General features: G+C 46.8%; 3 protein-coding genes across 13 annotated transcripts in view; all 3 read left to right on the plus strand.

Moving 5' to 3' along the window:
* LOC113179652 (protocadherin gamma-C3) overlaps positions 1-18,770 on the plus strand; it is a 145,736-nt gene that overhangs the window by 107,899 nt on the left and 19,067 nt on the right. Inside the window, exon 1 of one of the 11 annotated variants that reach the window (XM_026384364.2) lies at positions 3,065-5,640. The exons of the other annotated variants lie outside the window; for them this stretch is intronic. Coding sequence (XP_026240149.1) covers positions 3,211-5,640 — 2,430 coding nt within the window. The 5' untranslated portion in view covers positions 3,065-3,210. Of the gene's footprint in view, positions 1-3,064; positions 5,641-18,770 lie in introns of those variants that run through there. 11 annotated transcript variants of the gene reach the window in all.
* Positions 10,489-12,987, plus strand: Pcdhgc4 (protocadherin gamma subfamily C, 4). Its single transcript, XM_077796617.1, has one exon. It carries the CDS (start codon positions 10,489-10,491, stop codon positions 12,985-12,987), a length of 2,499 nt encoding a protein of 832 aa, XP_077652743.1.
* Pcdhgc5 (protocadherin gamma subfamily C, 5) lies at positions 14,847-17,414 on the plus strand. The gene has a single exon (XM_077800363.1). The coding sequence runs from the start codon at positions 14,847-14,849 to the stop codon at positions 17,412-17,414; it is 2,568 nt and encodes an 855-aa protein (XP_077656489.1).

Below are 18,770 nucleotides of genomic sequence, written 5' to 3' on the forward strand. Positions count from 1 at the left end.
GGATCTCTTCCTTAGTTTCCTTTTGCAAGTCCATTTCTTCATGAGTCTGTTATGTGAGATTTTAATTGCACTGTCACGGTTTTCTCTTCTTCAGCCAGTGGTGACAGCTCCAGATCTGTTTGCTTTTGTAGTTCTTGTATCATGGTCATAGTCTTATTCAAAGTAGTATAAATGCAGCTCTTAGTCTCTTTCTGCTCAAGAGCAACTGGTTTAAAATGTGCATATAAAGATTGATAGCAGAGAATTCATCGCTGACAATTCCTTTAGACATAGTAACTGGATTTTTCGGCCTGCTGAATCAGGATGATTTGTCTTGATTTCATATTCCAGCCTATACTGAATGTAATCCAGATCAGAGTCAGCTTTCTGGAACCCAAAACTTATATACTTCAATGCTCACGGCCATTTCATTCATAACAGTCAAAACATGGAGACCGAAAGTCCAAAATTATCAGTTCAAGCTTATCAACCTCCGCCTCCATGTTGAATAGTTCGAGGATTTGGTATTTTATTTCAAGAGCAGTACAACCTACCGAGGAGCAGCTGGAAGATTATAGGATCCAATTAAAATTTTAGAACATTCACCTTAGCTACTGTGGAGAATAAGTCCTAGAAGTTTCTACTGGTTTATGAAGAGGTCTTACAAAAATTATGGGCCTTATTATCAATGGGAAAACTGCTTAAATTTTTAAAGCTGTTTTTCACAAGGTACAATGTGCATGCTTATAATCCCAGCAACTTGGTAGGTTGAGGCAGGAGGATTGCAAGTTTGAAACCAGCCTTAGCAACTTAGTGAGATCCTGTCTCAAAATAAAAAAGGGCTGGGATGTGGCTTAGTGGTTAAGTGTCCCTGGCACTATTATCTACAGATATCTATCTTGAAATAAAAAATAGCAATTTTTCAAAATCTAGATTGTGAATTAATTAATGGTAAATGGAAGAAAAAGAGATTGATAAATTAGTATAACCCACTGAATAACACTAGATTAGTGCTTCTCAAACTTTAAGGTTTTCAAATCACCTAGGTATTTTGTCAAAATGCAAATTCTGCCTCAGTAGGTCTAGAAAGAACATTTCCTCATTTCTAAAAAATTCTTGATACCTATGCCATTGGTTCTCAAACTGAGAGTAACACATGACTGGGTTATATTTAAAATTTTTATTGATTCTTTTTAGTTATACATGACAGTAGAATCCATTTTGACATAATTATACAAACATGAAATATATCTTGTTCTAACTCAGACTCCATGAAATTCTGATATATTCTGTCTTCTAATGCCTATCAGGCTTCAGAGTGGTCTGGCCAATTGTGAACTTACGCATTTGAAATTTGGGGTTTTAGCTGGGCACAGTGACATAGGCCTATAATTCTGGCAACTCAGGAGGCTAAAGCAGGAGGATTACAAGTTTGAGACCAGCCTCAGCAATTTATCAAGACATGGAAATTTTGTGATACCATGTCCAGAAATAAAAAAATTAAATTAAAAAAGGACTGGGGTGGGGATGTAGCTCAATGGTAAAGCATCCCTGGGTTCAATCCCCAGTACCAAAAAAAAGGGGGGGGCGGGTGGAGAAGGATTCTTAAGGATATGAAGAAACAGATCACATGGCTTCTCGTCTCATCAGAAAATATATAAACTTACTACCTATCTGTGTATCTAACCTATCTGCCTACTTCTTGTTCAAGATTCAGTTACACTTCGAAAACAATCAAGTGATGCCCAAGACAAGTATATAGGAAGAGTATGCGGCTCTAAAACTTTACATTGAGCATCTAGTGGGGTGCTTTGCATCATGAATTGAGGTTAATTCTGTACCAGGCACTTGACCTGTCTTATTAATTTAATAGGATAGGAATCCAGAAACCCTTAGAGGTTTGTTTCTTATCCAAGGCATACAGCTCAACTCTGACTTATTTCATAATTGATTCTCTTATTCATTATCCTGAGAATTGCTATTTTGTTTGGTAACTATAACCCTAAATGTAGAAAATTTAGGGCTCTTTATTCTGTGGCTAAAGCCTTTAGTTTTCTCTAAACAGTTTGTGGAACTTTGCTGCCATTATCTCAATCATTTTATAAAGGTCCTAGATGGTATACAGACCTGGCTTTTTCTTTTTCTTCTCTCTCTCTCTCTCTCTCTCTGTGTGTGTGTGTGTGTGTGTGTGTGTTAATATTCACTAGCAATATAACTTCTCCTTGTGGCATAGGAACCCAAGATCTCAAGAAAAGAGTTGATCAAGAGAAATGTTTGAGAGATTGTGTTCTAACCAATGAGATTATGCTCCTTGGCAAAGACAGGGTAGGGAAATTTCACGTTGCTTTCTAGTCAAGAAATGAAAGCTGAATGATGACATCCAGTTTTAAAAGAAATAAAATCTGAATTTTATTTTAAAATTTTATAAGGCAGTGAAACCAAACAGCATTTCTGCTCCTCTTGATTTGCTTTATGAGGAAGTTACAGGGAACTCTACAGTTCATTTAAAAAGAAAACTGATTTTATTTTTCTTGTTTGGTGCTGGGGCTCCAACCAAGGGGCCTCATTCATGAGAGGCAAGCACTCTATCACTGAGCTGTACCCCCAACCTATAAAACTGAAATGATTAACATCTCCACAGAAATAAAGTAGGGTCCAGCTATTTATCTGTCCTCTAACCAAGTTTGTTGGCGTCTTTACCCACACAAAGTTGTGTAGATTGTGGTTTGGTTTGATCTCTCTTCTTGTGGTCAAAGAAAGAGATAAAAACGTGTTTAGTAGGTTCTGATTTGGCTTGGAGACTCGCAGAACAGCTAGCTTCACCGTCGCGTGGTTGGCTTTCCAGGCTGTGGTAGGACTTCCCTCAGTACCGACAGTACGAGGCGCTCTGGCCGGAAACTCTGGAAGGCCGCCAAAGAAAAGTGAAGTTCCTGGCGCTAGCGCGAGTCTTGCTCCGAGAGCCCCGCGCTAGCGCATTCTTCGTGCAGTTATTGGCTGGGACTCTGTGTGCCGCTGTCGGCCAATGAAGTCGCTGGAGATCTGGCCCCGGCCCGTCCCCTTTCTGCGCCCCGGGATGAGGCAGAGGCTGAACAGCCGGCGAGCAAATCGGCGGCACCCAGAAAGCCATGTCCGACTCCGCGCCTAGCGCCCAAGCGCTAACCCGCTGAAAGTTTCTCAGCGAAATCGTCGGGACGATCTGGAACCCGCTGAGAGGAACTGCTTTTGAGTGAGATGGTCCCAGAGGCCTGGAGGAGCGGACTGGTAAGCACCGGGAGAGTGGTAGGAGTTTTGCTTCTGCTCGGTGCCTTGAACAAGGCTTCCACCATCATTCACTATGAGATCCTGGAGGAAAGAGAAAAGGGTTTCACTGTGGGTAACGTGGTCGCAGACCTTGGTTTGGATCTGGGCAGTCTGTCAGCCCGCAGGCTCCGGGTGGTGTCCGGAGCAAGCCGTAGGTTCTTTGAGGTGAACTGGGAGACGGGAGAGATGTTCGTGAACGACCGTCTGGATCGAGAGGAGCTATGTGGGACACTGCCCTCCTGCACTGTAACTCTGGAGTTGGTGGTGGAGAGCCCTCTGGAGCTGTTCAGTGCGGAAGTGGTGATCCAGGACATCAACGACAACAATCCCGCTTTCCCTACCGGGGAAATGAAATTGGAGATTAGCGAGGCTATGGCGCCAGGGACGCGCTTTCCGCTCGAGAGCGCGCACGATCCCGATGTAGGAAGCAACTCTTTACAAACCTATGAACTGAGCCATAACGAATACTTTGCGCTTCGCGTGCAGACGCGGGAGGACGGAACCAAGTATGCTGAACTGGTGCTGGAGCACTCCCTGGACCGAGAACGAGAGCCAAGCCTCCAGTTGGTGCTGACGGCGTTGGATGGAGGAACCCCAGCTCGCTCCACTAGCCTTCCTATTCGCATCACCGTGCTGGATGCGAATGACAATGCGCCTGCCTTCAATCAGTCCTTGTACAGGGCGCGCGTCCCGGAGGATGCACCCCCTGGCACTCGCGTTGCTCAAGTTCTTGCAACGGATCTGGATGAAGGCCTCAACGGTGAAATCGTTTACTCCTTCGGTAGCCACAACCGGGCTGGCGTGCGGGAACTATTTGCTTTAGACCTTGTAACTGGGATACTAACAATTAAGGGTCGACTGGACTTCGAAGACACAAAACTCCACGAGATTTACATCCAGGCCAAAGACAAGGGCGCCAATCCCGAAGGAGCACATTGCAAAGTATTGGTAGAGGTGGTAGACGTGAATGACAATGCTCCAGAGATCACAGTCACCTCCGTGTACAGCCCAGTCCCTGAGGATGCCCCCCTGGGGACTGTCATAGCTTTGCTCAGTGTAACTGATCTGGACGCTGGTGAGAACGGGCTGGTGACTTGCGAGGTTCCACCAGGTCTTCCCTTCAGTCTTACTTCTTCCCTCAAGAATTATTTCACTTTAAAAACCAGTGCAGTCCTGGATCGTGAGACAGCGCCAGAATACAACCTCAGCATCACCGCTCGGGATGCGGGATCACCTTCTCTCTCAGCCCTGTCGACAGTGCGGGTTCAAGTGTCCGACGTCAACGACAACCCTCCACAATCTTCCCAATCTTCCTACGACGTTTATGTTGAAGAAAATAATCTTCCTGGGGTTCCAATACTAAACCTAAGCGTCTGGGACCCCGACGCCCCACAGAATGCTCGCCTTTCCTTCTTTCTCTTTGAGCAAGGCGCTGAAACCGGGCTAGTGGGTCATTATTTCACGATAAATCGTGACAGTGGCGTCTTGTCATCTTTAGTGCCCCTGGATTACGAAGATAGGAGGGAGTTTGAATTAACAGCTCATATCAGTGACGGGGGCACCCCGGTCCTGACCACCAACATCAGTGTGAACATCTTTGTTACTGATCGCAATGACAACGCCCCCCAGGTCCTCTACCCCCGGCCTGGCCAGAATTCGGTGGAGATGTTGTCTCGAGGTACCGCTGCAGGCCACGTGGTCTCGCGGGTGGTAGGCTGGGATGCGGATGCAGGGCACAATGCCTGGCTCTCCTACAGCCTCTTGGGAGCCCCCAACCAGAGCCTTTTTGCTGTGGGACTTCACACAGGTCAAGTCAGTACTGCTCGCCCAGTCCAGGACACGGATTCGCCCAGGCAGACCCTCACGGTCTTGATCACAGACAATGGACAGCCATCGCTGTCCACTACCGCTACCCTGACTGTGTCCGTAACCGAGGAATCTCCAGAAGCCAGGGCCGAGTTCCCCTCCGGCTCTGCTCCCCGGGAGCAGAATAAAAACCTCACCTTTTACCTACTTCTTTCTCTAATCTTGGTCTCTGTGGGGTTCGTAGTCACAGTGTTGGGAGTTATCATATTCAAAGTTTACAAGTGGAAGCAGTCTCGGGACCTATACCGAGCCCCAGTGAGCTCCTTGTACCGAACACCAGGGACCTCTTTGCACGCGGACGCCGTGCGGGGAGGTCTGATGCCACCGCACCTTTACCATCAGGTGTACCTCACCACTGACTCGCGCCGCAGCGACCCGCTGCTGAAGAAACCTGGTGCTGCCAGCCCGCTGGCCAGCCGCCAAAACACCCTACGAAGTTGCGATCCCGTGTTCTATAGGCAGGTGTTGGGGGCAGAGAGCGCCCCTCCTGGACAGGTAAGGGCTAGCTGGTCATGCCTGAAATGTTTTGTTTTGGTTTTGTTTCCTGCACCATGTTTGGGAAGGTTTTAATTGGGGCTGTTTTAAACGATGAAGACGCTTTTCTCATTATGTGTACACACTTTCATCTGGTCCTTCCTAGAACAAACTTAGTGCCTTTGGGAGGAAGTCAGCCATTAGAATGTGATTTGTAGTTCCATTTCAGGGTGAAGTTATTTGCCTCCTCTGTGGACCAAATTTACACCCTCAACCCTCAATTACCATCACAACTAAGCAATCTTGCTATTATGCACCTGAGCTATAATCTAAGATCTCAGCACTCCAAATTTAGCTTGGCATCATTTGTTTTGGGAAACACCTGCTGGATACCTCTAACCAGTGGCAGCTGATAGGAATACAATATACCTCATTCGTCCTTTTCAAATGATGGCTATATCTGCATCAAAACTAAAGTTTCTTTGATAACTTCATTTGCCAACACAGATCCTCTATCTCATTCTCAGATAATTATCTATGAATGAAATAAAATTCTAGGCATCCTTTAAATTCATTTTAAGCATGCTACTGAAAATAATGGATGTGTTATTTGCCCCATAATTTTATGTTATAACAGTAACGCATGAGCACTGTAGGGAATATAGAAAATACAAAAGAGTAAAATTTTAAAGTAACTATAATCCCCAAACCCAAAGATAATCACTGCTAATTATAAAAGTAATGATTTATTTTGGAAAAAATCCAGGCAAAAGAAAGAATATAGAGTACAAATGTGCCTCTACTGTTATTCCTACCCCCTCTAGCATTATTTTTCTTAAGTATACATATAATGTGAAAGGTAGATGAACTCATTTCCTTAGAAGGATAAAGCATTCATTCATTCATGCTGGCATGCTGATGACTACAGGGCCTTTGCCTTGGGGAGAAACCTACACAAACTCTCAATTGTGGGAGACCTCTGTTATTCTGTCATTAAGTGCATTATTTTGTTACTAAGTATAATAATACTATCAAATCTTGAATTTGGCAGTTAGACAAGGCTTTTACCATAGGAGTCCTTGTCCAAGTTACTTACTCTCCCCTTTAAGCCTCTTTCTCATGTGCAAAAAATAACATGGGTTTTATAGGACTAAAGCATGATGCACTGTATGTAAAGTGTTTAGCACAGTGCCTGGCATGTCACAGCTATTAAAAAATTACTAGTTATTTCTATTACTACTTTTATTCTTCACCCACTCAAAATTCTTAAACATACTTTTGACATGAGCAAATATGAGGAGAACCTAAAATAACAAAGTAGAATCATATATGGAAAGGCTAAGAAAGGATGAAAGCCAGATAGAAGCACCTGTTGCTCTTCTGATCATCCTAAAAACAACTGGCATTTTCCCTAAAACAGTGTTCTCAAACTTGGGTGCACCTTAGGATCAAATAGGGATCTTGTAAAAATTCTAAATCCCAAGTCACATCCAAGACACAATTTCTGGGGTGGGGCACAGACATTAGTATCTTTTTAGTATTTTCAGGTGATTCTAATGTATGAACACTCAAAACCACTGCCCTAGAATCTGCCAGTTCATCATTTCCATATTTATGAAGCAAAATGTCATTCTGGTATTCACAGAAACAGGAAGCAGCTATATTGAGTCAGTTCCAATTTAAAAAAATACTCTAATGACATTTCCCAACTTTTGATTATTATATAGGATAGCTCTAGAAGAGCACTATAGGAAAGACATAAGATGATATTTCAGTTATCTCAAATAGAAAATCTCCCTAAGCCACTAGTACCTGGGCCATTTGGGTTTCTTTTGGGTGTGACAAAAATTTTTCAGCATCAGATAGTGTTAATGATTGCATCAACTTGGTGTAGTTGAATATACTAAAAACCATCAAATTGGACCCTTTAAAATGTGAACTGTATGGTATGTCAACTATATCTCAAAAAACCTGTTTTAAAAAAGTGCACAGGTGGGGCTGGGAAAGTAACTCAGTGCCTAGCATACAGGAGGCCCTGGCTTTGATTTGCAGCACTACAAAAAAAAAAAAAAAAAAAAAAAAAAAAAACAAAAAAAAAACCCAGAAAAACAGAATCTGGAGATGGGAGTATCAAATATCTGGCATAAAAATGTTAAAGAGTATGTTGTATTAAAGTGTTGTGATGCTCCAATTCTAGTAAAACAGGCTGCGCTTTTTAAAATGTGAAATTGCAAGTATAGTACTATATATACTAATTGTTTAGCTTCAGACAAATCTCTTGAACTCTCAATTACATTTTTTCATCTATAAAGATAATACTTACTTAACAAATATTTAATAAATATTCATTGAGTTGATCAATGCTAATATTCACCATTTTATTATCACCCCTGTGTGTTAGACTCTGTAAAAGATCAAAGGACACTGTCTGCCCTTATGGTACACAGAATACCACAGGAGACAAACAAGATAAAAGGAAAGAAAATGGGTTCTGAATTACACAAGAAGCAGTGGCCTCAAAGAGGAAGAAATACCTAAGTCAGCCTGAGAAATCAGGAAAACTTCATAGAGGCAGTCATGATGCTTGAGCCAAGAACTGAAAGATGAGTAGTAGCTTATCAAATAGTAAAGGGGAAATGGGTCAGGAAGGAGCCTTTGCAGGAAATTCCATGTGTGAGATAAGAGTATTTTACTATTGTTGGACTATAAAGCACGTGTGTAAAACAGTTTTTGCAGGCCATGAAGTGAAGCAAGTAGGCAGGAATACCTGAATTACCTTTTAACTGTGCGAAGGGGTTTTCATTTTATTCACTATAGATGATAGTCAATTTGAACTGACACACACACACACACACACACACAACACACACACGATGTCATCAGGATCTTCTGTTTGCTTGCTTTAGAGAGATTATTCTGGTAATCATAAGTGAAATACATTGGAGACATTGGGAAGAGAGACAAAGGCTGTTGCAGTACTTGAGAGGATTGATAAATGCTTGAACCAGCACAGTGGCAGGGAAGACTACACTAAAATGACTCCAATAAAATCATCAGAACTTGTTGACTGACATGATATAGGAAGAGAGGGATGGGAATGAGTCAAGAATGACCTCCCCCCACCCCCTACACAGAAACTCCTTGAATTCTAAGGTAGCTAGGTGAATGATGATGCCACTTACTGAGATAGTGAATTCTGGCATAAACACTTTGGTAGACCAAGATGTTTTACATCTCCGTAATTCCCATGGGAAGAGACTTAAGGGGTGTGTGTGTGTGTGTGTGTGTGTGTGTGTGTGTGTGTGTGTCAGGGCTTGTTTTATTTTGTTTTTATATAAGAATACAGATGCCAGATCCCTTTCTTTGTGACTAGAATGTCAATTGCTGGCCTCACCATAGTAAAAAAATATATATTCCTGAAAATCAAAGGTTTGGGGGAAATGAGGGGATTGTAAAAACACAGGTTTTTTTTTGTGTGTGTGTGTGTGTGTGTGTGTGTTTTTTTTTTTTTCTGGTTTTGGCTGCCTGTAGTAACCTAGTTAAGAATTTGGATGAATTAACATATATCATGTCCAGATCAAGTTGCATTTTTCTCTGTGCTCTGATGCGTTTGCCACTCAGATTACAGTTTGGAGGTACCTACAGTTTAAAATTTATTGTGTTTCTGCTCTTGCGCAAAGGTAGTAGCCAGGCTGCTAGGAGGTCTGGATGACAGAGGGGGTGGGGTGAGATCAAGTCTCCAGCTACAAGAGGTCCCCTGGGGCTAAGTGAAAAGCTTGCTCTTTTGAAATGGTCTCTGTTGGTAATTAACAACATATCAAGAACACCACTGGTGTCAAATAAAGAGGATTTGTAGGCACAATGCTGTTGGTGGCTGATCCCAATTATTCAAGAAAGCTGTTGAATCTGTGAACATTAGCATTCTGCCAGGTAATGAGATCTAGTCCTTTATACCTCCCAGACTCTGCTGATTCTTAGTTTTGGGAAGTCTCCCTCTCCTGGCTTCCACCACCCTGTTCCCATACTGTCCTTGAAATCAATGAATGGTAATTTAGTGTATTACTAGCAAATGTCTGAATAAGAGTGGTTTGTTTTGTGCCGCACCTCCTGTTACAATCAAAACGTGTGCTGCATGAATTTAATTGGCCACATTAATGTGTAAGCCTTTTTTTGCAAAGGGATGGATATGGTTCTGAATAATCTGCAGAGGGGCAGAGTTTTGAGTATATGGCAGTGCTTTTAATTAGCTGTTGTTCTAACACAATCAGATTGGGACAGAAGCTACTCATTTAGGATATTGGTTGATGACAACACTGGCTTGAATAAAGTGACCAATCTCAAATGGCTACTTGCTCAGTGGGCTGCAGGTTGCTAGGGCTCAGGCTGTCGCTGTTTTCCCCGCCGAAAAGGGGCGGGGTGAGTAGGTTGTTGGGGAGGGGGAATACGTATATGTTGTTTGCTTCTCCAAAGAGGTAATGATCCATGAAATAAATACCTTTGGGCAGGAGGAAGGTGAAAAGATAAGTTGGGGGTTATTTTATTATTTTGTGGGGTTTGGGGGGTTTGGTTTTTTTTTTTTTTTTCTTCTTCCAATGCTGCGACGCATTAACCCTGCTGCTATTAGGATGTTCTCTGCTCAGCCTATTGGCTGAGCCCAGGAGCCGCTGTCTGCCAATCCGGTGTTGAAAGGCAGACAAATCTACCCCGCCACCAGCAAAAACGGCGCGTAACCCTTGCAGTGCCGGCCAAGCCGCGCCAGAACTGGCGCGGGGGAAAGGGAGATAGGTGTCTCCAGCTGCTGTGGATGTTTGGGGCGGGTCGGCTTCTTCTGCTTCCCAGGACCAAGTAGAGAATTAGCGGGTGGCAGCAATGCTCTGCAAGGTGAGAAGCTGGGTAGAACTCGGGTGGGGGGCTACCCTTTTGTTCCTCTTTTGCCACCTGGGTTACGTTTGTGGACAGATCCGCTACCCGGTCCCAGAGGAGTCACAGGAAGGGACTTTTGTAGGGAATGTCGCCCAAGATTTCCTGCTGGATACAGAGAGTCTGTCAGCTCGCAGGCTGCAGGTCGCTGGAGAGGTGAACCAAAGACACTTCCGTGTGGATTTGGACAGCGGAGCCCTGCTAATCAAGAATCCAATAGATCGAGAGGCACTGTGTGGGCTCAGTGCCAGCTGTATCGTGCCCCTGGAGTTTGTAACCGAAGGGCCTTTGGAAATGTACCGAGCAGAGGTAGAGATCGTAGATGTGAATGATCACGCCCCCCGATTTCCGCGGCAGCAGCTGGACTTGGAAATCGGGGAGGCAGCTCCTCCAGGACAACGTTTCCCTTTGGAAAAGGCTCAGGATGCAGATGTGGGGAGCAATTCCATTAGCAGCTATAGACTGAGCTCCAATGAACACTTTGCACTTGATGTCAAGAAACGCAGCGACGGCAGCCTCGTCCCGGAGCTGCTCCTGGAGAAGCCTTTGGATCGGGAGAAGCAATCGGACTACCGCCTGGTGCTGACTGCTGTAGACGGAGGGAACCCCCCAAGATCTGGCACCGCGGAGCTCCGGGTCTCTGTGCTGGACGTAAATGACAACGCCCCAGCCTTCCAGCAATCCAGCTACAGAATTAGCGTCTTGGAGAGCGCGCCAGCCGGCATGGTGCTCATCCAGCTCAATGCCTCTGACCCGGACCTGGGTCCTAGTGGTAACGTCACATTTTCTTTCAGTGGCCACACCCCTGATCGTGTGAGAAACCTCTTTGACCTGCATCCCACAACTGGAAAGCTTACCCTTCAGGGGCCCCTAGACTTCGAGAGTGAGAATTACTATGAATTTGATGTGCGGGCTCGTGATGGGGGTTCTCCAGCCATGGAACAACATTGTAGCCTTCGAGTGGATCTCCTGGATGTTAATGACAATGCCCCTCACATCACAGTGACTTCAGAGCTGGGAACTCTCCCAGAAAGTGCAGAACCTGGCACTGTAGTGGCACTCATCAGTGTGCAGGACCCCGACTCAGGTTCAAATGGAGATGTGAGCCTTCGAATCCCTGACCACTTGCCATTTGCCCTCAAGTCTGCCTTCAGGAACCAGTTCTCCCTTGTGACTGCTGGGCCCTTGGACCGAGAGGCTAAATCCAGTTATGACATCATGGTCACTGCTTCTGATGCTGGGAACCCTCCTCTGAGTACCCACAGGACTATTTTCCTCAATATTTCTGATGTGAATGATAACCCACCCTCCTTCTTCCAGAGATCACATGAGGTGTTTGTTCCTGAGAATAATCGCCCAGGGGACCTGCTTTGCTCTCTTGCAGCCTCGGACCCAGACTCTGGTTTGAATGCACTTATCTCTTACTCTCTCTTAGAGCCCAGAAATCGAGATGTGTCAGCTTCCTCCTTCATCTCTCTGAACCCCCAAACAGGAGCTGTTCATGCTACTCGATCATTTGATTATGAGCAAACACAGACACTGCAGTTTGAGGTACAGGCCCGGGACAGGGGCAACCCACCTCTTAGCAGCACTGTGACAGTCCGTCTATTTGTTCTGGACCTCAATGACAATGCCCCAGCTGTGCTCCGCCCTAGGGCCAGGCCTGGTTCCTTATGTCCTCAAGCACTGCCTCCATCAGTTGGTGCTGGCCACCTAGTCACCAAGGTGACTGCCGTGGACTTGGATTCAGGTTACAATGCTTGGGTTTCCTATCAGCTCCTGGAGGCCCCAGATCCCAGCCTGTTTGCAGTCTCTCGATATGCTGGGGAGGTCAGGACAGCTGTTCCCATCCCCGCTGATCTCCCACCACAGAAGCTTGTCATTGTGGTGAAGGACAGTGGTAGCCCACCACTTTCTACCTCTGTTACTCTCCTCGTGTCCTTAGAGGAAGACACTCATCCAATTGTTCCTGATCTTCGAGAATCTTCAGCTCCAAGGGAAGGAGAATCCCGTCTGACCTTATACTTGGCTGTATCCCTAGTGGCAATTTGCTTTGTCTCCTTTGGTTCATTCGTGGCACTACTCTCTAAATGTCTACGAGGGGCTGCTTGTGGAGTGACATGCTTTCCTGCTGGCACCTGTGCATGTCTCACCAGATCTCGAAGGAGGGAGGGGCTTCCTCCTTCCAATGGGATCCTCCGAATCCAGCTAGGGTCAGATGATCCTATCAAGTTTGTTGATGTGGGAGGCCACTCTCATGGCTGTACACCCTTGGCTTCTGCACCCACTCGGAGTGATAGCTTCATGATGGTGAAGTCACCCAGTGCACCTATGGCAGGAGAGCCTGTTCGCCCAAGCTGTCCACCCTCTGATCTTCTCTATGGGCTAGAGGTGAGACCTTTTCAGGCTCAGCCAATGCTTGAGGGTTGTTCTGATTCAGGCTTATGATTGGGCCATGTTCCAGAGAGTACTGGCCTCCCTGTAAGAGCCCAGAGTGATTTCACCATTTTTGTGAGTAGTAACTATGTGGTAGATTCTGAGCTTTTTTTTTTTTTTTTTAAAGTGTTTTGTGAATTAACCAGGTGGTTGACACAGGTTAGCACTGGGGGTGGATTTTGTCTATATCTAAAAGTAAGGAGTAAAAGTAATTGGTGATCAAGAACTATGCTATTGTGAAGCATGCTGACAGAACTTAGGAGCATAGACAGCTATAGTGCACAAGGGTGGGATGCACTAGGCAATCACCTGAAGCTAGAGCTGCTTTCTCTACTCTTCCTAAATCAGGGGGGCCAGGTTCTGGAGGAACTTAACTCTAGGTTACCATTTTCCAATGGACTGAGAGGGTGACTAAAATCTTTGCCCCTTAGTCTCTAGGATCCTTAACCCACTGTGATGGGTACTCTGAAGCATAGCAGAAAGAAAAAAAAAAAAGAATAAGAAGAGAGATCCAAGGGAGCAGAGAGGTGCACATCAAAGATCTTTTGTGCCAGATGTGGTGGCACATTCCTGTAATTCCAACAATTCCAGCAAGGTGGGAGGCTAAGGCAGGAGGATCTCAAGTTTGAGGCCAGACTTAGTGAAACCCTTTCTCAAAATAAAAAGGGTTGGAGATGTAGCTCAGTGATAAAGCATCCCTGGGTTCAATCCCCAGTGCTCTCCCCAGAAAAGATCTTTTGATCCAGATGTTTAGGATTCCCAGTCCCTAATGGGATTTGAACTAGGTACAATGCAGTATATTGGAAACAGAGAGGTATTCATTATGTCTTTGGGGGAAAAAAGCGGTAAGTGAAATGACAATGTCAGAAAACTGGTTTACAGTTGAGGCACTCAGAGACAGCAACTCTGGAAGCCTTTAGAGTTCTCCTGAATTTGGTGAAACCATAAAGCCTAGATAGAGGTTATGCTTGTCCTCTGTCAACTCTTCTTAGTAACTTAGATCAGTCCCAGAAATGTTCCTTTACCCATAAACGGTGACAATCATTCCACATTCTGAGTCTGGGATCTCAGATAAACTGAGTTCTGTAGCCATCAACTGACATGGAGATTTTCCTCAAAGCATTGCTGAAGAGTCAAGATAAGACTTTATAGTGTCCTAGCAAATTTTTTCTCTTGCCCCTAGCAGCATTCAGTAGGATGGGAGAAGGGGAGTGGGAGAGAGATGGGAGAGGGGTGGGGGAACAAATGTTGTTTGCTTTTCCCAGAAAGTGAATTTTGTTGGTTCCAGTGAAGTAGTGTGGAAGCTTTTGAAGTCATGGAGGAAGTTGCTGGGATAGAACACTGAGGAGTTTTGTACCACTTTGTCTTCCCTGTTGAGCACCATCTGAGCTGTCAAACTTTGCTGCCAAGGGGGCTGAATCAACCTGCAGCAGGAAAATGAGTAGGGAGGTAGGAGGCTTCTGTGACACAGATTTGCATTGCCCGTTCCCAAGGTTTCCAGAACTGAGGAGACTGCATAATTGGTTGAGAGCAGACAGACTTTTTGACCAATCAAACTCAGAGACAAGGTGGGGGATCTGCTCTTCCTGCCCGCCTCTCCTCCTCCAGCTCCCCAGCTCCACTTACATTTAACTCCCCTTCCCCCCCACCCACCCCCGCCATTTGGTGACTAAGAACTGCTGCAGGCAGGCAAACCTCAGAGCAGTTTTTAAGAGGCTGGAAGGAGACATAAGAGATTTCTTCTGCTGCATTCCAAGCCCTTGGTCTACCTTGGAGACAGGACAGCACAGAGTTGTTCTCCAGGAAGGGACTTCTGGGTCATGGGGCCCAAGACACCCCCACAGCTCCCTGGGAAATGGCAAGTGCTGTGCATGTTGTCCTTGTGCTGCTGGGGCTGGGTGTCTGGGCAGCTTCGTTACTCAGTGGTGGAAGAGTCTGAGCCGGGGACGCTGGTAGGGAATGTTGCTCAAGATCTGGGCTTAAAGGTGACAGATCTGTTGAGCCGCCGACTGCGGCTGGGCTCTGAGGAGAATGGGCGCTATTTTTCCCTGAGCTTGATGAGTGGTGCTCTAGCAGTGAATCAAAAGATTGACCGAGAGAACCTGTGTGGAGCCAGCACCAGCTGCCTGTTGCCAGTGCAGGTGGTGACTGAACACCCGCTGGAGCTCATCCGTGTAGAGGTAGAGATCCTGGATCTCAATGACAACTCTCCAAGCTTTGCCACTCCTGAGCGAGAGATGCGTATCTCAGAATCAGCTGCACCTGGAGCACGATTCCCACTGGATAGTGCCCAAGATCCGGATGTAGGCACCAATACTGTGAGCTTTTACACTCTAAGCCCCAGCAGCCACTTTTCTCTGAATGTGAAGACCCTAAAAGATGGGAAGCTCTTCCCAGAGCTGGTGCTAGAGCAGCAACTAGATCGTGAAACTCAGGCAAGACATCAGCTGGTGCTCACTGCTGTGGATGGGGGTACCCCAGCTCACTCAGGGACCAGCCTCATCTCCATCATTGTGCTGGACATCAATGATAATGCTCCAACCTTCCAGTCCTCAGTTCTACGTGTGGGACTTCCAGAGAATGCACCCATGGGGACCCTGCTGCTCCGCCTCAATGCTACTGATCCAGATGAGGGCACCAATGGCCAACTAGACTATTCTTTTGGAGATCATACTTCTGAGGCAGTGCGGAATCTCTTTGGCCTGGACCCTAGTAGTGGAGCAATCCATGTGTTGGGTTCAGTAGACTTTGAGGAGTCAAGTTTCTATGAAATTCATGCAAGAGCCCGTGACCAGGGACAGCCAGCCATGGAGGGCCACTGTGTGATTCAAGTAGATGTGGGGGATGCCAATGACAATGCCCCTGAGGTTCTGTTGGCCTCTTTGGTCAACCCTGTCCCAGAGAGCACACCAGTGGGCACAGTAGTGGGGTTGTTTAATGTGCGGGACCGAGACTCAGGAAGAAATGGTGAAGTAAGTCTGGATATCTCTCCAGACCTCCCATTTCAGATCAAGCCTTCTGAGAACCACTACTCATTGCTAACCAGCCAGCCCTTGGACCGGGAGGCCACATCACACTATACCATTGAGCTACTGGCTAGCGATGCTGGCTCACCTCCTCTGCACACACGTCTCACCATCAGGATCAACATTTCAGATGTTAATGACAACGCACCCCAGTTCAACCAGCAGCTCTATACTGCTTACATCCCAGAAAATAAGCCTCCGGGCTCCCTTCTCTGCACTGTGGCTGCCTCAGATCCAGACACTGGGGATAATGCCCGTCTCACCTACTCCATTGTAGGGAGTCAGATTCAGGGAGCCCCATCCTCCTCCTTTGTGTATGTCAACCCTGATGATGGACGAGTCTTTGCCCAACGAACTTTTGACTATGAATTGCTGCAGATGCTGCAGATTGTGGTGGGGGTTCGAGATTCTGGCTCTCCCCCACTGCATGCCAACACATCTCTACATGTGTTTGTCCTTGACCAGAATGATAATGCCCCAGCTGTGCTGCACCCAAAGCCAGGCAGGGAATTCTCAGCCCCCCAGCGTCTCCCTCGCTCTGCTCCTCCTGGCTCCTTGGTCACCAAGGTGACAGCTGTGGATGCTGATGCAGGCCACAATGCATGGCTTTCTTATTCCCTCTTGCCACAGTCCACAGCCCCAGGATTGTTCCTGGTGTCTGCACATACTGGTGAGGTGCGCACAGCTAGGTCCTTACTAGAGGATGACCCTGATACCCAGCAGGTGGTGGTCCTCGTGAGGGACAATGGTGACCCTTCACTTTCCTCTACAGCCACAGTGCTACTGGTTCTGGAGGATGAAGACCCTGAGGAAATGCCCAAATCCAGTGATTTCCTCACACACCCTCCTGAACGTTCAGACCTTACTCTTTACCTCATTGTGGCTCTAGCAACCATCAGTCTCTTATCCTTAGTAACCTTCACCTTTATGTCAGTTAAGTGCCTTCGGGGACAGGCAGATGGGGATGGTGGTGGGGGTGGGTGCTGCAGGCATCAGGACTCACCCTCCCGGGAATTTTATAAGCAGTCTAGTCCCAACCTGCAGGTGAGCTCAGATGGCACACTTAAGTACATGGAGGTGACACTGCGGCCCACAGACTCACAGAGCCATTGCTACAGGACGTGCTTTTCACCAGCCTCTGATGGCAGTGACTTCACTTTCCTCAGGCCGCTCAGCGTTCAGCAACCCTCAGCTCTGGCGCTGGAGCCTGATGCCTTTCGTTCCCACTCTAATACGATGCGGGAGAGGAGCCAGGTGAGGGCTCAGCGCCACCGGCGGGCGACTCCTGGGGGAGGCATTGGAGAAGCCTGCGGTCCACATAAGGGACTGAACTTGCATCCACACCTCTCGGGCTGGCTCAGCTGCTCGTTGTACTCCACCCGATTCTTGGGATCCTTTGGACTCATTGCGTGATGGGGCTCCAAGCATTGGGAGGTGATGGTGATTATGGACGAGGGAAGGTGGGACCACTAAATCCTGCCACCACACTTAGAAAAGGGTGGGGCTCCGCCGAGTTTCTGGTGAATTTCTGGCAATTTCCACAGGTGTGGGGGATCTCGGGTGGAGGCTGTGATAGATTCACCCTACCAGCCTCCTAAGCTTCAGTTCCCTGCACGCTGTGCGGGTCTTTTAGGCTTCCTCTTCTGTTTTCTACCCGTTCCCATGATCTGTGGCTTCACTGTAATCTTCAACCTTCCTTATCCTGGCTCCACCCAACCACATCTGGACTGAGGTGCACCAGTAGGGTTCACCTGTGTCCTCCCTACGCCAGCTCAAACACCCATGCAACAGCTTTCACCCCCCCCCCCATGGCTCTCTGCCAGGTTCACACCAGTTGTCTGTGGCCCACTCACAGCCCCTTGCCCGTGGTCTCTGGTAAAAGTCCCGGGTCGCTGCTGCCCAGGACCAGGCAAGTACTGGGGAGCATCTTCCCAGTTGCACCTGGCGGGGAGGGGGAGCCAGTCACCTCAGGGTGACCTGAGCTTTACTGAAGTTTGTGGAGCGCAGGCGGGTTGGGGGCATGACACTGTGACCCTCTGGCCAGCTGGTCCTGCAGGACCCAGGGCTCCATATTGAAAGTGGCAGCCCCTGAAGCCTTGAGCAGAGGGAGTAGAACTTTATAAGATATAACCCAGGACCCCTGTGGCACCAGTCGGGCCCCTTTCTCCTGAAGAGAGTGGGAACTTGGAGCACCCCAGCTCTTGATGCTCAGAAACAGGCTTTTGGCTCTTCCTGCCCATGATGTGCTGATGTGCTCAGCCATCTAGGGTCAGGGACTTGGGGGTGGCCAAAATATCTGAGATTCTTGTCAAGTCCTTTCTCCTCTGGCAGATGGAAAGCCGTAGCTTCCACCAGATGCCAGGGGTACCCCTCATATGTGAGGAAACTATAATAGTGAAAAACACAAATTTCCATAATCCCAGAAGGTTTTTATTCAAAATATATCTATTCACCACCCTGAGTCAGGATTATAGTTTGAAAACAACACTTTAGATGCTTCTGATAGCTGATTGAGAGAAGCTAACTACCCGCCTTATTGGAGAATTAGGATATTCATTTGCTCTTCTCTCCACTGTTGCTGGATAGTTTCTAGCTTCATCTTGTAACTGAGTTTCATGGAAGTCATGTGACTTGCTCAAGTTCAGAGCAAGTGATAGTCTAACCTTGGTCTGTCTAACTCCAGAGTGTGCTTTGACTGGTTTGGCACTTGAAACTTAGGATGCTGAACAAAAGACAGTTGGCATCTACTGGGATGGGGCAAGGGTGTTA

Source organism: Urocitellus parryii, chromosome 1, assembly GCF_045843805.1.
Source record: "Urocitellus parryii isolate mUroPar1 chromosome 1, mUroPar1.hap1, whole genome shotgun sequence".
Classification (NCBI taxonomy): Eukaryota; Metazoa; Chordata; class Mammalia; order Rodentia; family Sciuridae; genus Urocitellus; species Urocitellus parryii.